This window comes from Mercenaria mercenaria, chromosome 14, assembly GCF_021730395.1.
Source record: "Mercenaria mercenaria strain notata chromosome 14, MADL_Memer_1, whole genome shotgun sequence".
In the NCBI taxonomy this organism is placed as follows: Eukaryota; Metazoa; Mollusca; class Bivalvia; order Venerida; family Veneridae; genus Mercenaria; species Mercenaria mercenaria.
Window position 1 is genome coordinate 58,116,602 of NC_069374.1, and position 12,084 is coordinate 58,128,685.

Genomic DNA, 12,084 nt, shown 5'->3' on the forward strand with positions numbered 1-12,084 from the left:
ACTACAAACTGAGTTAATATGTTTTCCCATGCTCATTTTGGAGTCTAGAAAAGCACTTATATTCCTTACACATTTAGATGGTTTAATGTTCTCTTCTCCAATTTTCACAGTAACCCATTCAATATGTTTTTCGTTTCTTTGTGAGGTAAGTACAATGACTTCAGTTTCCTGGTACCTTATGTTTTAAAAACAGACACGTTTTTATAGTTAAATGCTGACCGCAGTACTTAAATCGATGTTTAACAAGTTTTCCAGAATATCACAGAAGTAGGAATTATATTCACAAGCTTGTCATAATAATCTTTATTTAATATAATACACATACAAGTATTATAAAACTTTTTTTTCTCAGTTAGGATATGTTGAAAAAGATAGCCAGCTTCAGATACAGACATGCCCTGGTGCAGTTCCTGATGAGGACAAACGTATCTTTTCTTTTAATCTTTAATATCGTTTTATAAATATTAGTTACGTTTACTTAATAACCGATTAAGATGAGATTAAAACTTGAAATACAAAATAAAGCTTCCGTAATAAATGTCTTTCACTCGGGACCACCACATTTTATAATTAACATTGCATAATTATACTGAAAGATAGAAATATCCTTAGCTCATTGCAGCATATGAGTATATATCGTTTGTGTATTTCATACACGATTATAGAATTGAATAGAAAACACATTTTCAAACAGTTTGGAATTATTATTAACGAGCTAAGAATATCTATGAATTTTATTTTCGATTTTCAGTTGCTCTTATTTTATAATCTAAACATTTTTACTTAATTCATAGTACCTACAACAACGGTTGCACAAACAACAGTAGCACAAACGACTTTTTTAGCTTCTACCACGCCAGTACCAACAACTACAACAGTCGTTTCATCAACACCGAAAGCAACAACGACAACAACTCAAACAACTACTGTTCCCACAACACCTGTGGTGACTACAAGAGAAACGACTACAACGACACGACCCACAACCACATCTTCTACGACTTTAGCGTCCACTACGACTTTAACGTCGACACCTGCTCCTTCAACAAGTACTCTGTCTACTACTACCACACAGAGGCCTACAACAACAAGAGCAACAAAAGTGACAACAAGAGCAACTAGTGCATCCACAACAACAAGACCAACATTATCCACGACCACACTCAAACCTTCTACAACACAGATGAGTACATTGCGGACAACTACGACAACAAGAACGACTACGACAACTAAGCAGATGGCTACACAAAAGCCAGCTACCCTTCAAGGTATTTAACCTACTAGTTATGCCCCCCACCACACAGTGGTGTGGGAGAAATATTGATTTATTCTAGTCTGTCTCTGTGTGTGTGTGTGTGTGTGTGTGTGTGTGTGTGTGTGTGTGTGTCACAAAGCTTGTCCGCACTCTAAGTCGAACATTTCTCATCCGATCTTAACCAAACTTGAACAAAATGTGTTTGACCATAAGACCAAGTTCGATATGAAGCCAAATCCGCCCAGGCAATATTTGAATTATGGCCCTTAAATTACTGATTTTATCCACTCGTCTAAACCATTTATGGGTCCACTCGTCTTGTCCACCTAGAGAAACTAGACATTTTTCTTAGGAACCACTCGTCTGAACAATCCAGACAAACAAGGCAGTTGTGGGAGACATGTGCTTTTCACAAAAGCATCTCTAGTATTATTTTATTGAATACTTGAATACGGTTAGCATCAGATCATAATGTTCAAAATTTTATACCACCTAATATGAATAACATGTTTTAACGATTTATATATATACATAAACGAATTGTCCATTTCTGCTGATACATACTAGTACCTTAATGTTATTTTAAAACAGACAAAAACTGTAAATAACATCTATTCAAAAGAATCACTTTTTGGACCAAGTTAAACTAATCTTTGGACATTGTTTTGTTTCTATGAGATATTCGGAACGATATCATGACAATAGAGTAATTATCAACATTGACATAGTCAACTATTCGCAGTCCGACGATAATGTCTTCCAGGCAGCACCCGGTAGAATCTATATATCGCATGGAATCTATATATCGCAACTTAACAAGATTGTCCCAAAAATAGATAACAGGTATACAGTCTATATAGAGTACCGTTTCACTATTTATTCATTATTTTAGTATTCTATTGATCATAACTTCATTGGTTTATAATCTATAATGAATATCAATAATGCACTCAATAATATCAAGAATCGACTCTAACATATCTGAATTACAGATAATCTCTTTATATACTTTTCTCGCAAGGATTTTATAATAACAACTTATTTTCAAATGCCATTCTTTGCAAAAGTATTACCTGTCAGATAAAACAATCTATTATTTGATCAATGTGAGTTTTAAGATTTTTTCAGTTGTCCATAATAAACTATAAGTGGTATTAGTGTTGTATGAACATACATAAAATACCAGACATGTGTATACTTTGGAATGTCGGCAACGTTTTATCCCACAGACTCCTAGCTCCAAGGTCAACGTCACACTTAGAGCTCAAATGTTAACAGGGTCTATTTCGTGTCCGGTCATTCATGAAGAGTTTTTGAAATAACTTGGCATAAATGTTCCCTGTAATAAAATAATACATATGTGTAATGCGCAAAACCCTTATCCCTAGCTCTAAGGTCAAGGTCACAGTAAGATGTTAACAGGGTCCGTCTCTTGTCCGGTCCATATATTAGTTATAACCATTCATAAATGTTTCCTATAATGAGATGATGTATCAAGCGTCAGACCCGCACTCTTGTCCAAGGTTAAAGTCACACTTAGAAATTAAAGGTTAACATGGTCTGTTTCTTGTCTAGTCTATAGTTCTGATATTTATCAATGGATTTGAAAACAATTTCAAACAAATGTTAACCATATCGCTTTTATGATTCGTGTCTCTCAGACCAAGGTAAACAGATTGTAATATTTTGTGCAGACAACTGAAGTAGTCTTTGGCACGCTTCGGGAGCATTTGTCACTAATAGTGACGGCTCTTGTTTTCAGGTCATATTGAACTGTGCCCTAATAGAATACAGCATCTTGCGAAGCAGCCCGGAGAACTGATAGCACAGTTAGGAAAGAGTTGTTACGAGATTGTTCAGGCAGCTGTATCCTGGTCTCATGCTGAGTCAAACTGCAAAAGTAATGGAGGGCATCTGATACATATAGCTAACCAACAGGAACAAGACTTTATCAACAACTTTCTTGTTAAACATCATAGTCATGGAGTATGGTTAGGTCTACACGATAGAAATCAAGAAGAAAATTTCGAATGGACGTCAGGTAATAGTCGACACACTACTTACATTGTACACATTTTAAAACTAATCGTTACAATTGTTAACACAACGATATCTAGTATCTAGGAAACAAAAAAAGTTTTGTTTGTTTTAAAAATGAGAAAAAAATACTTACTTTGCCGTTAATGTGAAAATGTCCGTTTTGAATATAAAAATGAATTTACTTTAATAAGAACTCCTTCAAAGAATTTTGTTTCAAATCATTCTCTAGACCAACGCGACCAAGTACATTTAAAAGGGTGACAGGACATAGATAACATTTTGAAGAATTTTGTTTTCAAAATGCCAGAAATGCCAAAGTATATGGGTTTTGGCTTCACAATTTAACAAAAATGTCTTTACATTGATTCCTTGGTATATTAGTTAATGGTAAGTTTGATCTATTCTAAATAATTTTGTCACATATCTGATGGCAATTTTTCAGGAAAAGAATATGCTACATTTTATAATAAATGTAAAAGCCCCCATCATCTTTCGAAACATTTACTTGTCTTACAAATCACTTCACTCGAGTATTAGCAATATATGTATTTTTACAAAATAATAGCGAGGTTATTGGATAAAACATAAAACGGGTGTAGTCATTTAAAAGTATAAAGGCATACATGCAGGATGGGTTATCACCGTTGGTTTTCAAACACTTCAACAGCGAAAACATCTCATTAGGTACGATAATTCGTACAGCGAAAACATCTCATTAGGTACGATGATTCGTAATGTGATTGAAAACTTATATTGTTAAGTTGAAACTTCTGAAGAGCTAAACCATTGTCTATGTTATTGCAATAGTCTGCTGTATAGAATTGATTTGTGCAAAAATATATATCAGTGTTTAAGTGAAATCCGTAGAAAATATATCTGTGTTTTATTGAACTCCGTAATGTTATTGCTTTTCGAAATAAGAAACGAAATGACGTTATTACTTGTAACATTGTTTAGGTACTTCCATAACATACACAAATTGGAAGCCTGGGCGAAAGGATTACAGGTATCACAATTCCGAGGATTGTGTTTATATGTCACCATCGACTGGACAGTGGGATGATGTACGATGTGGTGGTGATACTTCGTTGTCAGAATTCTTTCATACACGTCATGCGTATATATGTCAATATGGTTTGTTTTATACTTTAAGTTAGTATTTTATTTACAGACTGTCATTGCCATGTATTAAGAGTTTGGTTTGAATTTAATGCAATCAAATTGCATATATGTGTATAACAGATTTTTACCTAGTCGGTAACATGCTTGAAGGAAATTTCCGGAAGTTGTTACTGTGCACCCTTTGACGATCTTTTTCTTCCTGTTTCTCATTTTGGGTTGAATATGAAGTTGATTTCTTGCGAGCGGCATCAGATTATTATTTTCATTTGCACGTAAATGTTTCAGCTGATACAAACAGTTTTATGTAATGAAAATTAAGGCCAATGCTATGAAAAACAGGGATGCCTATTTAAAAGCAAAGAGACGGACAACAAATGAAAATGTAGTATTTGGTCATTACTGTTTACTTTATAAAAGATGTAAGCATGCTATACTGACAGTTTATCTATATTGTTGTTATATATACAAGAAGTCAAACTTACCATTACATGGTAACAGAAATAAGCTAAAAAGAATGATATTTATTAAAACATTTATCTAGAAATGAGTTGTTTTTGTAACAGTCCGTCTGAAATTGAGTATTTTATCTAAACATATCAGAAAATAAACATTTAGTACCCATAAGTTTTATGCTTTCGTTCTGTATATAATTTAAACCACTCAATAATTATACAATGAATAAGAGAAAAATGTTGTCTGTAGAAAACATATTATGAAAGAATTTGCAAGTTTTGTTACATCTTACTATATTACACGAAAATAGAAAATCAAGAAAAATGTATTTCAAGTTCATTTTGGAATTATTTTTCCTTTGATTTAATACAAAGTTTGCTTCTGTTCCTGGTTCTGTTATATGAATACTAAATTATGATTTGTCATTATTTCTTGTCTATAAGTTAATTTTAACGGGCACAACGACATACCCTGGTAATTGCTGAAAATGATAGAGTAGATACTGGAGAAGATATATGTAAAGTTAAAGACATCAATTGATAGCAAAGATCTAAGAAATGTCCTTTATACATTGTCTAATATGATGTTAATTTTTTTTCAGCTACAGTTGATGCGACAGTTTCCGACGGTAATAGTACATGGTTACTTTATGTTTGATAATAAATTTCTAAGAACATAAGGTATAGGATGTAACTTTCTTTAGAATTAATCCGTTTTCCATCATTCTGATAACAATTTATCAGGAAAGTATTGATGCAGCCGTTCTTTTGGTTGTTGATTAGAACAGTGTTATAGGTCGCAAGGATTTTATGTGCAGTTATCATGACGGCACCAGAGGTTATATATAGAGGACATTTGTTTGTTTCAGTGAAATCAATTTTCACAAGTGAGCATCAAAAACCGATGTTTTTACGAGTGGCGTAGCCACGAGTGAAAATGTCCGTTTTTGGTGCTCACGAGTGAAATAAAATTGATATTTCACTGACACAAACAAATTTTCTTTTTATTTCATGTGTAAAACTCTACTTTTATTACGTAATTTATAAAATGTCGAAAATCGTGGGAAAGATCAACAGAAAGCATAACACAAATGACGTCATTTTAACGACGTCATCGTCATTATGGCCCCCGGTATTCATAACGCTCGGTATACAGTTTGACTTCAATCGCGACGGAGGACCGGAACTAGTTCGACAAAAACAGTGAAAAATAAAAATGATAATCTACTGTTTCAAAATTGTGGATTATCACTTTTATTTCATTGAGAAAACTCTATATTTCACTGGAAAACTTAAAATAATAGGGGATATGTCAATGTCAAATAAGTAATGAAAAATAAGTTAAATGGTAAGTTAAATTCAAGTAACAGGTTTGAATGCAACGTACAACTAACATTTGTGTACATGTATTGTAATATACCCCCAACGTGTTTGTTTCGTTGGGTTTAACCCTTACCCTGCTTAATTTCTATAATGAACTTGTCCATCTTCCAATTTGGACAGTACCATAAACTGTTAAAGGGGGTGCTTACCAACAAGATGCTGGCTGAATAGCGAACAGTGCAGATCATGATCAGACTGCACTGATCATGATCTACACTGGTCGCAAAGGCAGAAGCAATCATGTGTTGCACGGTAAGGGTTGACAAGTTTTTTTTTATTTGAAATGTAATTCTAGTGATGTACATGAAAGATAACATAATCCGGAATCCTTAGCCTGTATTATTCATTTTCCTCTTGAATGTTCATAATAGGGCTCGAAAAGATTCCGCTTTATTATAGACCGGTCACTAAAATCCACTTAGTTCCTGCCCTGTGTAAGTTGTATCTCTTAAATTCCATAATACTTGTCCGTATGCATATCCTTGGAAACAAGATTGCATGTAGACAGGATACTTACGTTTACCCAGTTGAGCTGTCGTGTTGCATACTAAAGAATGGAATATTTGTATTTACTAATTAAATTACTCCCTTACTACGCTATTAAGCATTGTACCTATGTGATAAAGATCCTGTATTAAATAACAACAAATAGAACAGGCAACACAAGTTAGTTTAGTGCTGTCAGTTGGAAGTTTGTAAAGTGTCTTTTGATATCAGTTGGACAGGGTATACATTACGCTAGCTATTCATATGTTTGTATACATTGCTACTCATCACTGTTCCTCTGGTCCAGGATTGGTTTGAATCGGAGGTCTACAAAGAATTTTAGAATATACTTGAAGGCTGTGTTCATGTCCCGCTGTGATACATGGTATGGTAGTTTTCTTTCTATTTCAGGTAACATAAATCTGTGCTCCTATAGCCTTCATCTTCAAGCAGAGAGAGACAGAGGCGTTCTTGGACAATATGACCACAGTTGTTACGAAATTGTTCCAAACGCTAAGGTTGCTTGGCAGCATGCTGAGGACATATGTCATAGTAGAGGAGGTCATCTTGCCTACATAAGTAGTCTACAAGAACAAGCATTTATCCAAAGATTTCTGAACAGATATTCTCCAAGCCATGCTGTTTGGATCGGGCTTACAGACCACAACTCGGAGGGACATTTTCGGTGGACATCCGGTTGGACATACTATTATTTATTTTTATGTATACGTTCATATAAATTAAATATTAAAAAAAAAGAGTTTTCAATAAGAAAATAAAACCAAATTACCATGTCTACAAGACTACTATTATCGTGTATTTTTAATTCCAGGAGCTCCTGTGCAGTTTACAAACTGGATACCTGGTCACTTATCGAATTATGCTAGTTCTAGCCAAGAAGATTGTGTGGCACTTATACCATATAAAAGTGGGCAATGGGATGATATACCATGCGGAAGCACACACCATTCCATATTTGGCGGAACCTCGTCATCAGGAGAAATACATCCTTTATTGTGTCAATACCGTAAGTATAGGCGTTTTTAGAAACGAATAAATTAGACTGGCATGAGAAATGCAGTAATCGGTAAAAGCGATATCAATCAGAAGCTCTGCCTTGATAGATAAACTTTTTTGAAAACAAGCTTGATAAATTAAAGTTCAGAAAGACAGTAACTTAATATTTTTTCTGTGACCGATTAAACTCGTTTATAGGAAAACATTTCTTGAGAAATTGCTCAATACAAAAATATTCCATTCATAGTTTGTTGATTTGTAAATTTCTCTGGTCATCGCTATATTCAGTTTGACATCTTTGCTTACATATTAAAATTAAAACATTAATCCTTAACTTACAGTTTTACGCCTATGTATTTTAAATCTTAGGTGCTCACCAGGCATTCATTTGCAAACAAATTGATAAATTTTCGACTTTGACAACTACATGTGAAAAATACTGAAATCAAACTAAACTGCTCCATTGAGAACTAAGTGTAAGTCTTTCGATAACGAATGCCTCATATCCAACAATTGCAATGTAAGCCTGTATAAAAGGTTAAAGACCTAAACGAGAAATGTAGTTCACATTACAAACACAAATATTTGACAAGGTTAGAATCGAATGATTCGGACGATTAAAAAATCATAACGAGTAAGTGATCCTCAATTAAGCATAGAAGACAACCAAGCAAAAATAATTTAAGACTTGTCTGGTTGAGCCTGTGCACAAAAGGTAATAAAATGTGCAACCCGTACTGCCCCTAGCAACGGTTGAAGTGGAAATCTATCGTCCGTATACATTGACTGATTCCAAAGTTTCAGAAAATACACCGGAGAAAATGTTTAACAGCCGTCACACCATGAAAATACAATAGCAATAGCATTTGTAATACATACTGAAATATGTCACACTACACATGCCCCCTAACATCGTCTTTATAACGTTCCGCACTGCACTGGAATAGATGATCAGCTCTTCTTAAATCTTGACACTGAGTTTACAATTGCATGTAACAAATGTTTTTAAAGAGCAGTCCGTCAGAAACTTTGTAAAGGCTGGATGCCGTGTGATATTGAAATTGATGGGGCAGTCCAGTTTCAACCAAATATAGGGATACTGGTAGAATAAGATAAGTACATGTGGTTAAGGAAGTTTTATCAATAAAATCGGTTCAAGGAAATAATACACGAAAGCAGAAAAATCGGCTAATGAAAATAGATTTCAGTGTAACAGGTTTCTAAAAAACAAGGAAGAATATCCAACAGGGAAAGCCACGTTCAAAACACGCAGCCTCCCCAAAGACACACACGAACAACCCTCGCACATAACACAGACAATGAAACACCAAAGGACAAAACAAACAAATATAGGAACACAGTGGGGCACCGCCTTGGAATGTCAGTGGCAAAACCACCACTGGGGAGTTTGATCCGGTTTATGGTGCACCTAACCTCACCATGTTCCAAAGTTACAAGTGTAAATAAAAATAATCCCCGCCAGGTGAAATCCTAACATACGATAAGGCAACAGAAGGTATGTTATGTAAAACACGAAGATGCCCTTGTAAATATAATATAAAAATGCAGTCCTTAAGAACCTGATACGCATGTACTCAATGCCTTTGCAGAAGACAGAGCAACAAGGAAAACACCCTTAAGGGCCCGACGAAACAGGCCAGAAGACGGAAATCAGAGACTTGCATTGCCAGCCATTAAGCATTTAACAAAAGAAATACATTATTTTTTTTAGGTTGTGTAATTGTTTGCCTGGAAATGTTCAGCAGTTCATTAGGTTTTTGTAAAAAGTAATACTTTTGATAAATACTCATTGCAAGTAATATAATCTTATATCTTATTTCATTTCAAGGTATTTCATCTGGACCATCGTTGATTGGGTAAATGGATGTAGTTAGGTGTCTCTGCAGAAAATCTTATTAAACTAAATAGAAAAAAACAATGTGTTGTATTTTTCATTTCTGTGTATTAAATGCAGTTATTATATATTCTAACACGACAGGCAAATAACCTACATACATGTAGAGCAAAATCTATCTCGGGTTATTCTGCAATATACCACTCGCGTGCAATGACGTCATCCGATCTAGGTGCGTTGCGCGGTCGTAAAAAGTAGTTACCATTTTTTCTAACACTGTTGATATTAATACGTCGTGTTAGAATCGAAATAATAAGTTCCCAAGTGTGATTTCGGCCTTCGTGATATATTCTTACGCATAAGAACTCAAAACGCGGGTTATTCTACGATAAACCACGTTTGGGGACTTATTATTTCTTAAGTAAGAACGCCAATTTACACGACAAAGAATAACGACAGATCATTACCAGACCGACTACAAAGTCTACCTTAGATTTACCTATGTCGACAGTATTTTCTGTCTTTATTGTCAGCAGTGTTGAAGATATGTATGTTTTTATTGTTTTTTTGTTGTTGTTTTTTTTTCGTAAAAAAATTATATCTCCTTGTTTAAGACAACGTGCTACTGCTACCAATCGCTAGTCAGTGTTCTGATTATATATGTCGTATAGACACAGCATACCTTCATTTGTTTATATTCAGTCGGTTTAAAAAGTAAGATTAGTGCAAATAAGTGCATTAGATTTTGTGGCCGGGAAAAATGACCGCTTCTTAATTAATGTTTTAAAAATATATGGGATATCAATAGACAGAAATACGAAAGAAGAAAAACTTATATATTTTACATGTAAAAATTAAATACACCAAACAATATACATAAGAAGAAACTACATTTCTGGACTAAATGTATTTACCTTATACAAAGAATAAAAATCAAACGATACACTGAGTGACATACATATATAAATGTAGAAAAGACTAAAATCAAAGTGTAGAAACGAAATTTACACATTTGGAAACTATCACAAAATCTCTGTTGTTACGTTCTTGTCGGTCTAACACTGGACCTTGATAATGCTTACAAATGTTGAAATATGTGTAACAAAATAGAACGATTACATTTTATATCTGGAAAAGCAGGATATATAACAATGTGTTATTGTTATTGCTTTGAGTGTCTACATGTATCATAATAAAGGGGCCTTCGTGGCCGAGTGGTTAAGGTCGCTGACTTCAAATCACTTGCCCCCTCATCGATGTGGGTTCGAGCCGCCTCACTCGGGGCGTTGAATTCTTCATGTGAGGAAGCCATCCAGCTGGCATACGGAAGGTCGGTGGTTCTACCCAGGTGCCCGCTCGTGATGAAATAATGCACGGAGGGGCACCTGGGGGTCTTCCTCCACCATCAAAGCTGGAAAGTCGCCATATGACCTAAAATTGTGTCGGTGCGAGGTTAAACCCAACCAAAAAAAAAGTATCATAATAAAGTAAAATATGTAAGTAAACACCAGCACTGGGGAGTATTTGGATGGCTTCAACATCCAATATTAATTATCGGCAGAACAATAATCATTTCATCATTTTATGCAGATTGATGAAAAAATCAAGCATTAAACGTTGTTTCTAATTTGTACTTGTGTATTTGTATTTTCAACACAAAACTTTAAATTCTACTTACTCAGCATGTTAACGTCCGATCTGCTTTAAGATGTTTTACGGTTTCGGAACTATTATCATCACTGACGACTGCGACTCCGCTATTTTGAATATACAGAATTTTTCATGCAAACTTACATGCATTTTTCTTTCGAGCTTCTAGCATATAGACACGAACGGTACAAAAACTAGAATTTGTCGGTAGGACACAGGGTGTGCTCCCGACTAGTTCATTTGTCACAAATAAGGGGCAATAATTCAAGTGTTTGCAGTCTTAATGGGGTATAGCCTCAACAAACTTTTTATGGAAAGGATTCATTATTCTAGGCCGTATATTTTTTGAGCTATGAGCATCAGAATAAAAAAATCCACTATTTTGGCAATTTCACGGGCTATAACTTTGTAATAAGCGCTAATACTCTCAAGAAGAATGCCAAGTGTGCAGAGTCACATCATGATAAACACTCAACAAGGTTTCATGAATTTGCATCAAACACTAGGCACATAATTAGGTGAAAATGTGCATTTTTACTATTTCAGGGGCCATAACTTTTTAAGCTAGGTGCGTTACAAGGTGAAAATGTGCATTTTGACTATTTCAGGGACAATAACTCTAAAAATTGGGGATGGAGGCAGACAAAAATAGTAAGTGTGCAAATCATATCACGATAAAGACCCCTGCAAGGTTTATTACATTTTTGTAAATTTATATTATATACTTTTTGAACTAGGCGCGTCACAAGGTAAAAATGTGCAGTTTTTTACTATTTCAGGGCCCATTACTGTTGAAATATGGGCGGACCCAAATGAAAAATAAG

The 12,084-nt window shown here is 34.6% G+C and overlaps 1 protein-coding gene across 1 annotated transcript; it reads left to right on the plus strand.

Annotated features, from left to right (window-relative positions):
- Window positions 1–258: 258 nt before the first annotated feature.
- On the plus strand, window positions 259–9,690 carry LOC123526221 (macrophage mannose receptor 1-like). The gene is made up of 8 exons (XM_053523602.1): window positions 259–425; window positions 795–1,268; window positions 3,018–3,296; window positions 4,253–4,429; window positions 5,472–5,498; window positions 7,150–7,434; window positions 7,571–7,765; window positions 9,605–9,690. Exons 2-8 carry the CDS (start codon window positions 1,184–1,186, stop codon window positions 9,634–9,636), a joined length of 1,080 nt encoding a protein of 359 aa, XP_053379577.1. The 5' UTR covers window positions 259–425; window positions 795–1,183; the 3' UTR covers window positions 9,637–9,690.
- The last annotated feature ends 2,394 nt before the right edge of the window (window positions 9,691–12,084 follow it).

Excerpts from the sequence above, each read along its gene's own strand:
- LOC123526221 (XM_053523602.1), top strand. The coding sequence starts at position 1,184 with ATGAGTACATTGCGGACAACTACGACAACAAGAACGACTACGACAACT. Across the intron at positions 5,499-7,149 it reads TGATGCGACAGTTTCCGACG|GTAACATAAATCTGTGCTCC; the intron begins GTAATAGTACAT and ends TTTCTATTTCAG. Across the intron at positions 7,766-9,604 it reads TCCTTTATTGTGTCAATACC|GTATTTCATCTGGACCATCG; the intron begins GTAAGTATAGGC and ends TTTCATTTCAAG.